The 10547-nt window shown below is 38.6% G+C and overlaps 1 protein-coding gene across 5 annotated transcripts in view; it reads right to left on the bottom strand.

The window, feature by feature from the left end:
- Positions 1-300: 300 nt before the first annotated feature.
- The window catches only part of RNF14 (ring finger protein 14), an 18569-nt gene continuing 8322 nt past the window's right edge, over positions 301-10547 (bottom strand). For all 5 annotated transcript variants that reach the window (XM_019663652.1, XM_019663626.1, XM_019663635.1 and 2 more), the window contains 5 exons: positions 9130-9657; positions 8252-8480; positions 5455-5627; positions 3807-3937; positions 301-1687 (listed from right to left, as the gene is read on the bottom strand). In XM_019663652.1, the coding sequence (XP_019519197.1) occupies positions 1642-1687; positions 3807-3937; positions 5455-5627; positions 8252-8480; positions 9130-9657 (1107 nt within the window). In that variant the 3' untranslated portion in view covers positions 301-1641. The remainder of the gene's footprint in view (positions 1688-3806; positions 3938-5454; positions 5628-8251; positions 8481-9129; positions 9658-10547) is intronic.

The following is a 10547-nucleotide window of genomic DNA, read 5'->3' as shown; positions in this document are numbered from 1 at the left end:
CCTCTGCTCTCCCATGTCCACCAAAAGGACCCATGAGGCTCATGTCAATTTATGGTAAATCTCAGCCCACTTAGAAAAAGCCTTCATGAAATTAAACTAGGTACAAAACTTATATACCAACCTTCAATAAACTCATTTATTTCTAGGACATTTGGGGGATACCCTAATCATTCATTTTACTCAGACACAAAAGAACGCCACCCAAAACTTTACCATCTTAAAATTAGCTCATATCTCATGCTTCCAAAATAAGACTTTACAAGCCATTCGTTAACAAATATAGCAGCAACTCTGCTCTAATGATAATTTTTAAATTATTTTTATTTTTAAGATTAAGCATCCTCATTGACAATTCAGAAACAGTCCTTGCTCTTTGGATACACACATAAAATAGTTAAAAATGATTCCCCAATTTTCAAGGACACAGTAGGAAAAAAGAACGTTCACAGCTGCAGCTGAATTCTTCTGTCCTCTTTTTCAGAAAAAATCTTATTTTGCTACCAAGCCACTCTCCAAATCAAAAGGAAAGACAATTTTTCAAAAAGCCAATAAAACCCAGAAACAGGGATCTAGGCAAGCCAAAATTATCCCCCAAAACAGTGCTGTTGCAAAAAAGGGAAGGAAATCAAATTCCCAGAGCTCATTAGAGAAGACCTTAAAAATAATTCAGAAAGTTAAGACTAAACTATGGTGGTGTAGAGTTCAAAAAGCAGATAATTAAGGAAAGTTCAGCTTGGGAATATATCAGGCTGTCTCCTATTGCAGCAGAGGAAATAAAAATGTGAGCTGCTGGAGTTAATATTAAAATTGTCCTTACCAGTGGAAGGTTGGGTGAGGGTAAAGGGAGAAAGGCAGCAAAAGACAAGTTGTTTTGAATCTACGCTCTACTGCCCAGGAAAGCCAAACAGGGCTGAAATTCTTCTGAGCCATATCATTAAATAATAGACTTGGCTCAAAACCAGTAGACTATACACCACTAACAAATATCAGGTGACCCACAGTGTTTATGGTATTAAAAAGTATTTCTAAAATTAGCTATAAATTTCTATTCTGTAAGCAGTAGACCAAAATGACACTGGGCCATCCAATCAGTTATAAAGGGCTCCCTCCAAAGGGAACTAACTTAGCAGAAATTTAGGTTGGAAGGAATGTAACATGGAGTAAATGAGACAGGCGCTCGGTACAATTTTAATAAGGCTTCTACCCACCGCAGTTGTTAAAAGAATAGTAGTACTGAGGGGACTCCCACAGAATGTCTTAGAGGGATGCTTCTCAGAGATAAAAAGGGTCTACAAGTTGAACTCTTGACCCCTCTCCTTACCTAAAGCTTGGGGAAAATAAATATTTAATTTTTAACTATTCAGAACTTTGGGTACATAGTAATATTTAATATTCTCTAGTTTTCATCTTCTGAACCTTTGGCTTATAATTTTTTCTCAATTATGTTACATTGAAAAATGCATGAATGTGCCTTGATCAGTAGTACCACATGAAAATAAAAACCTTCTTTCATATCTTCTACATTATAAGAGTGAATGAATGGTACCCTAAATATTCTGCAGTTACTTTGTATATGCAACAAAAGATTAGGGCAAACCATTTCACTTCCACATCTTCAGCAGGAGGTAACGAGTCTTCAACCTAATCTTCCCAAATATCTCCATTAACATCCACAGCATGGAACAACCTGGAAACATATAACGTACAATTTTATACACTTGGAAGAAACTGAATATAATTTATTTCTCTCAAAAATACTTTCTGCTCTCTTCTGATAACTTCTTTATCTTTTCCTCTCCTTTAATTTTCTCTTGAGAACTAAAATACGGACCCTCTGAACAAGCTGCCTTAAAGTTTAGAGCCCTTTTATGATCCAGACAAACTCACTAGGGCCAAGGATAAATAACAATAGAACACGCGCATCACAAAACTGATACTCAATGTATACAATACGTGGAATAAGCCAGGATTGGGGAAGTCAGGCCATCTAGAAGAAGTTGAATTCTTCCAAGACACTATACCTCTATTACATGCTAATCGTTCCATTCTCTCTGTCTTCCTGGTCCTTATATTCTCCATTTGTAAAATGTTTTATAGTTGCCAACTTGTCTTTCTTCCCTTATGTTACCTAAAATGTACACAATTTTCAAACCAGATTTCCGGTGGTTTGTGGGCAGAGCTTGTTTCTTCAACTTCTCTTACAGTTTGATAACACCAATGATAATAGGAACTATAGAGATGCCTATTAACAAAGGTCATCCCCTGATGCTGAAATTGGAGCTGGTGAAGAATAGGATATTCACACTGTGCCAAGGCATCACCCCACAGATCACTTACTAATAGCAAAAAAGAAGAAGTCCCTTTACAGTGGAGCAAATGATAAAACTGAGCATCATACTCCATAGTGGGACAGCCTGACATTATGGACCTGATATGATACAATATGAAGTACACACTCAACCCTCATGAAGTATTCTTGTCAAAATGTTACTCTACATCTAGTCACACTTCAGTCTAGACCTAACTTTCAATTTACAGGAAATAAAGAGGATACAGAAACAAACTAAAAGGCACTATGAAGAAACAAAACTCTAGAAGGTAAGACATTCTCGCATAGGACAACTGGCCTGGACTCTTCAAAAAGTCAGTGCTCCCCTCAACACATACAAAAAAAAAAAGTGGGCAAAACTTTATATTAAGAGACTAGCGACAAAAACCAAATAAAAGAACTGAACTCAACTAGATCCTGGTTTAATAAAACAGCTTTAGAAGATATTTTTAGGGATAATTGGGATGTTTTAAATGTTTATTAGATGATAATATACCATTATCATTAAATTTTTTAAAGTACTATTGTATGTAGAAGAATATTCTTTTTTTTTAAAAGATTTTATTGGGGAATTGGAGAAGGGGAACAGCCAAATTGTCCTTCAATCTTAGGTGTGGAGGGAGCAGCTAGCTCAGCTCCAAGTCCAGTTGCCATCCGGCCACCTGTCGGCAGCTCGTGGCCACTCAGCTCAAGGTGCTGTGTTCAATCTTAGTTGCAGGTGGTGGGCATAGTCCACCACGCCATGCAGGACACAAACCAGCAACCTTGTTGCTAAGAGCACACGCTCTAACCACTGAGCAATCAGGCCGCCCGTAGGCAGCTCAGCTCAAGGTGCCATGTTCAATCCTAGTTGCGGGTGGGCATAGACCACCATCCCATGAGGGAGTCAAACCAGCAACCATGTTGTTAGGAGCACGTGCTCTCACCAGCTGAGCCATCCTGCCACCTGTTGGCAGCTCAGCCCGGGTGCAGCTCACTGGCCCATGTGGGAATCAAAACGGCGACCCTGTTGCTCAGAGCTCGTGCTCTTAACCAACTGAGTCATTTGGCCAGCCTATAGAAGAATATTCTTATCTTAGGAGATACATATGTAAATATTTAGAGATGAAGTATCATATCTTCAAGTCAGGGTCAAGTAGTTCAGCAAAAAAGTTAGAGAACAAATATGGTCAAATATCATCAACTGTTCATTTTGGTGGAAGGTATCCTACTATTCCTAGTCCTATCCTTTCAACTTTTCTGTCTGTCAGGATATTTTCACTATAAAAAGTTGAAGAGGGTAAAAAAATAAAATAAAATAGTGTATTTTCACCATAAAACTCATTGTCAAGACAATAATATAAAAATTCATAATATGGAAAAATGTGAAACAGAATTCTCTAATAAGCAAAGCACTTAAGTCAAACACTGGATCTGTGGTCTGCAAATGAAATGCCAAAAACTGCTGCTGAGCCCAGGGAATGCTGCGTATACATACCGGTTAAAACACGGGGAAGCAGGATCAGTGAAATGTTTATAAGGGTTTGCTCTAGACAGAGAACCCATGCAAATCCAACAGAAATACTGCATACAGCCAGTACATGTCATCTTGTTACATCCATCTAATTTCTGGGGGGGAAGGATAAAAAGGGAAAAGTAATTAAGGCTGTAAAAGCAAAAGAGAATGCATATGCCAAAAAGATTTCATACAACATTCTCCTAGTCTCCCTTTTCTCATACAGGGCTAAGATATATAGGTAACACATTGATAACGATTTAATGCTTACCCTTTTGTATTACAAGTAAAACAGAAAATACTTAGAAGGTGTTCCTACAACTCCTTAACATGTTCTCTTCTGATAAACTGTAGATGCAAACCAAACATATATAAGTGGAATACGTTGTTAGATTAATATTACAATGTCTGGACTTAATGTGTGTGATTCTAAACTTTTTACATAAATCTAATTAAACATTTGGTATCAAGTTCTCCATTCTATCATAGGGTTGACACATGTAAGAAGTGGTTAAATAGAATGCCAACTTATTTAATGGAGTAACTGGGGAACGACCACCACGTTCAGTTCAGATACACAGCAGCTCCCCCTTAACTGCAATTTTGTTACCTGCAGTCAACCGTGGTCCCAAAATATTAAATAGAAAATTCTAGAAATAAATAATTCATGAGTTTTAAATTCCACACCGTTCTGAGTAGTGGGATGATATCTCGTGCTGTCCTGCCCAGGATGTGTGTCATCCCTTCCCGTTGGTCACTTAGTAGCCTTCTCGGCTATCAGATTGACGGTCACAGTATTGCAGTGCTTGTGTTCAAGTCACCTTTATAATTGCCTAATGCTACCTCACAATGCCTACATTATTCACCTCATTTTGTATCATCTCACATCATTTCAAGAAGGGTGAGTACAGTACAATATATTTCAATGGAAAGAGACCACACATAACATTTATTACAGCATATTGTTAGAATTATTCTATTTAATTAGTTATTGTTAACCTCTGTGCGTAATTTATAAATTAAACTTTATCATAGGTATGTATGTATAGGGAAAAATAGTACATATAGGTTTCAGTATTATCTGCAGTTTCAGACATCTACTGGGGGTCTTAGAACATATTACCCACAGATAAGTGGGGGGGGGGAGTGAGGTACTGTAATGGATTAGAACAGTAGAATCAAATACAAAGATATATTTTGATTTTAAAACATATTACGATTTTTGTCAAGAAGCAATAGATTTATCTGTCTATTTTGGTTCAGATTACAAAAATGTCTCCATTTCCTAAGGAAATACTTGTTAAACAGGTGTGTTCAATTCCAGGATGAATAGTTTTGAGATATCAGGCTTGATTTTATTTTTTTTTAATCGCATCAATGAGTTAAGACTTGATTGTAGCTCTAATATGGCCTCCTTCCTCATAATCCATTCAATTTTGAGGTAGATATAATGTGAGAACAATTATCACGGTATGAAAGCACTTTGAAAAGGGAAGTCTACATCCATTTAAGGTCAGTAGCAATATTAAGTAGTGAATTTGCATCTTCCAAGTAAGCACGTTTAATAAATACTAAAATGTGTTTTCTTAATTAGTCATGAAATTAATAGGGTTCTTGCAAGTCTGTTTACCTCTATGGGAGTCCCACAGCACGGGCAGCTCTTTGAGTTCTTTTCCAGCCACTCCTTACTTTCCATCTCTTCCAGTGCCTTCTGAATCACCCTCTTACCATACCTCTGTTCTAAAAATCTTTTATTGGCTTCATCTGCTTGCAGGTACACATTTCGTAAGTCTATTAATTTCTCTAGAAAGTGAAATGGAAAATTAACTTGTATACAACTTTGCAACACTAATTCAAAACCATTAAAAATGGCCTTAACCTTTGACTACTCAATAATGCTACCCCTGGGACTTTATCATAAGGAAGTAATCCAAAGTAAGTAACATGCATGGAAATGCATATAACAATGGCAAACACATCAAATGTCCAAGGGAATAACTATGTGTGAAAGAGCCATTTAATGATGTAATATTCAGTTATTAAAAACTTATAATTAGGATGACTACAACTCAATTAAAATACTCATTATAGAAACCAGAAAAAAGCATATTTAGGTTATAACTATAATGACTAAGAACAAAAAGGAATCCTCTAACTGGAAAAGTTGGACCTGCTAACAGTGGTAGAATAATAAATAGGTAATCTATCTTTGATTTTGACTTATTAATGTTGATATGTTTGTGCAACTAGTCGTATAAAGACTGACTTATCTAAAAAACGCAAAAGTTGAAGCGGACATTGCTTTTCCATTAAGTCAGCATCATTCACCATTTGAAAATAGCAAGGCCTACCAAATGAACAAAAAATACCTTTGGCTAAAGGGCAAAGACTGTTTAATCTGGTATAGTAAAAAAAAAGTCAGTGAATAAAATTTACCACCCAGAGGTACTGAAAAGTTCCTCCTGCCAACTTTTCTCCTTGATACTCTTTTAATCTGGTTTCTCTACTGGTTTATCACCTAAATGGAACAGGCAGCCATTCCCAAAGGTTTTACTTATAGACAATAGAACTAGCTTTTGTTCATAAAACTATAAGCCTTATTTTCAGCTTTTGTTCACCATTCTATCACCTTAATTTTCAACACAGTTAATTAAAGGCCTCTCTCAATAATGCTCTGGTTATTGTATTAGTTTACTTTCCACGCTGTCTCCTTTTTTATGCAGTGAACATCTTCTGGTACAGAATCCTATCTTTTCTTTCACCTGAATCCTTTCTCTGCATTGTACATTCCCATGGCTCTGTCACCTCTGCTCAGATGAACAGATAGTGTATCTTTTTATCCTGTCATTTTTATCCCTCTAATAATTGAAAACATGTTTGTGTTCCTAGATATCTTAAGGACAAAGATTATTGCTCCAATGTTCTCAAAATAATAAAATTGAAAGTACTTCATATATTTTATATGGTAATATCTAATATATCTAAAAATATAAAGAAAAAGATGCCAAATTTTGCTGAAGCCCCCAAGCCTACCTTTGATTTTTCTTCCTCAAATGATGTGAAACACCTGAAACGTACTTTAGCTTCTCAATGCTAAAGCTACAGAAATCTAAAAAATGGCTCATATTATGCTGTAGTAAGTTCTCCATCCCACCAGCCTGGACCTACTACAAGCCTCTGCTCTAGGCAACTGAAAGCATCACTCATTCTCCTCTCAGGGTACTTTCTTGGAGATAACGACACTCTGCTAACAGTAGCAATCAGTAACTATAATACTAATGGCATTAATAGTTACCATTTTACATGTATTTGCCCATTGTTCTCAAACTATCTATAGTGAAGGACTACTTTTTCTTCCCCACTCTATCAAGGACAATCAAATTAATTATTAGAAAAATGAATGTAAAAATACAAAAGAATAAGCCTAAATTTTTATTAGATTTGATTGACATAAAATTACTCCATGATATTGCTATAAAAATTTCTAGCCTGGACTCTCAATTTCTGTATTTATCTTGTCATAGACCAGTGTAACAACTACAACAACTTCAGGAAGCGCTACAATAGTTCATTTCATCTTTACAATAACTCTATGAAGTACTATTATCATCATCCCTGTTAGTCTGAGAAAGTCACCAAAGTCCAGTTAAATCGATGTCAAGGGCCTGATTTCTCAATCCTTATTTAGATCAGAAACGGCAAACAGGTTTCCCCTCTTGTGCCTACTTCAACAGCGGGTGGCTTTCTGAAATGCTGCATGGAGGAAGATTCTGAGGGCTCCCTGGGCTCAATGAGAAAGCGCTTGATGACTGATTAGACATGTGCCACAGAAACATGAGTGACAGCTACGCATTTGCCAACCAAGATCTACATTATTTCATGTTCATAGATAAAAAATTACCTTGCCATTTCTTCCCTGGAATATTCTTCCCTGATATCTGCATGGCTTGTTTCTTTACCTCCTTCTAGTCTTTTTATTATTTTTTTTTAAGCTTATAAAAGTTTGAGCCAAACTGACAACAATGCCAGGAAGCAAAATCTCAACGGATTAAGAAAATGCTCCCTCCTTTGTCTTTACGCAAACCACTTTGCCAGTGAGGCCTTCCCTGGTTTCCCAAAGTCAAATCCCAAACCCCTTCCCCTTCAGAACATTTCATATCCTGTTCCTGCTTTATTTTTCTTTCCTCCTCAGCACTTAACCACCATCCAATAGTCTTATTTATTTTGTTTGCCTGTCTCCTCCATTAGAATGTAAGTTTCATAAGGGCATTTGGTCAACTACTATTATCCACAAAAGCTAAGACAGTAACTGACACAAAAACATCTGTTGAATGAACACTTCCAAATTGAGAAAAAAGTGATAAATTGGGTTTTTTGTTTTGTTTTTGGTAGGGGGCTGGGGGACTGAGTTCACAGTTACAGCTTACCTGCAGTCACCTTGCATGGAGACACGCCATGGTAGGTCAATCGGCACAAGGTACAGAAGGCAAAGTTGCAGCTGGAACAGATGCCCATGGTGCAGCCAGGCTCCTGCATGACAGGCAGCTGGCAGCACGGGCGGGGGCAGTACACCACATCTGCCATCAAGTCCAAGGTGGACTGGAGAAGTAGCCGGTCATAACGAGCAAATAACTCTGCTTCCACTAACTCTTTGACCTAAAGGAAAATATTTTAAAACACAGAGGTTTGATGATTTCCCAACCAGTTCTGATCCTGAGAAGATCCTTAGGCTACTGATACAAACCAGATGTACATAAATTAAACTGCTCTACCTCACTTCAAAATCAAACCAAGTATGGCAAGTCTGTATCTTGACTGAGATGGTGGTTACTTGGGTCTACACATTTGTCAAAACTAAGCAAATTGTACACTTTAAACAGGTACATTTATGCCTTAATAAAGTTCTTTTTTTTTTTAATTACACTTAGTAGGCTGTCCTTATGTTAAAATCTGTAAATGATTCAGTTAACCATTGCAAGGGCTATCCCTTTCAGATCCCACCTCACACAAAGACAGGCTAGTGATTCCCCAAGGTTGATGGCATCCTAGTAAATATACAAAGCATATCACCAGAACATGCATCCCTGCCAAGGACTGCCCATTCTGAGGTCAGCAAAAGCAGCATTTATGTTTGCTTAAACAGTAAAGACCACAGTCTTCTTGCTGGATAGAGGGAAACAATCTTGTGGGTTTGCTCCAGGGCCTCCGGCTGCCCTGATGAGCCCTAGCAAGGAAGTTCCTGAGAAGAGGTCTCCCTTTGTGAAAAGAGAATTAGGACACAGCTGTCAGCAGAGTAAAGAGTTACCTGACCAGGAGTGGCCACCGAAGGGCACTTGGGTTCTGGGCAGTTGAGGCATTGAACTTGGCCATCTCTGATCTGGATTTCAAAGTAGTCCTTCAGGCAGGCTTTGCAGTACACATGCCTGCACTCCAAGAAGTACATGCATTCACTACCCAGCTTCTCACAGAAACAAATATTGCACAGGAACAATTTACTATTAAAGCATTTTATCTGCTGTGCTTGATCGAAGTCCAAGATTTCCTGGATCAGACTTGACAATGATTCCACATCCTGCACAGCTCTCTCATCTACAACCTCTTCTTGGTCTACGTCAGATCCAGCAGCTCCTCCAAAATCTAGCTCTGTGTTGGCAGAGGCTTGAGCCGTCCTCCTCTGCACTTTTTTCTGAGGACCCATCTTGAGCTCAAAAGGAGAGACAATATTCAGGTACCCTAGAGTCTCTTCTTTAAGAAACTGCATCCAGGCAAACAGGACCACACTGCCACGGTGTTCTTCCCACAGGTTGTCTAAGTGCTTGCAGAGAGCAGACAGCTAGGAGAAAACACATGAGGATGCTAGTGAGTTTGGGAAGATCCCGATGCTGTCAACTCCTGATTTCCCCTGAACTCTTTTTAACTTGTAAGTTCGGCTCTCTCAGTTCCTAATTTTTTTTTTTTTTTACTGCTGTGATAACTGTGCTGCACAACAGCACCAGTACTCTTGTCAGAGCACTTCTTAAACTCTTCAGCCACATGAGCCACAGTAGAACACAAAGCCCGAAGCTAGAAGAAGTACCATCAAAACAAGAGAAATGGTGTGACTTCACAAAATGTAGAACTAGGTTTACCATGCACACACTGCTGAATGGAGGACTTTCTGTTCTTTAATTGTTCTTTGTGTTAGTATTGCTATATACCTCATGTAGGAGAAAAAGATCTGGTTGTAAAATGAACTATTTCTATTCCTTTGGAGTCCTAGCCCTGTACCCTGCAATAATGGTTAGAAAGAGAAAAGTTTAAAATACCACCCAAGTTTTAAAATTAATTCTAACTTTCAGTCCTATCAAAAAGCCAATTCATGGGCCAGCTGAGTGGTACATTGGTTAAGAGCTGGCTTGGGAGGCCAGAGAGTCCCGGTTTGGATCCCACATATGAGGGCCAGTGACACTGCCCTCTACAGTTAAGATGCTGAACAACAGCTCAACCTGGAGCTGGGTTGCTGTGAGTCACCGGTGACAGCAACAGCGTAGGGTGCAGCCCCTGCTGCAGTGGGTTGCCATGGGCTACCGTGTGTACCCAGCAGCCAGCGTGAGCAGCCAGCAGCCGCCGTGAGCGGCCGTCCAGAGGCCAGCGACTGATCTGCCTCGCCCGGGAAGTGCGCAATGATGGTGCCAACTTGGGCCAGTGAAGCAACGTCCTCCACAACTAGACTGAAGAACAAAA

The sequence above is a fragment of the Hipposideros armiger genome, unplaced genomic scaffold (assembly GCF_001890085.2).
Source record: "Hipposideros armiger isolate ML-2016 unplaced genomic scaffold, ASM189008v1 scaffold_11, whole genome shotgun sequence".
NCBI lineage: Eukaryota > Metazoa > Chordata > Mammalia > Chiroptera > Hipposideridae > Hipposideros > Hipposideros armiger.
The sequence above is the reverse complement of the archived record's forward strand: the minus strand, read 5'-3'. Positions and strand labels throughout refer to the sequence as shown.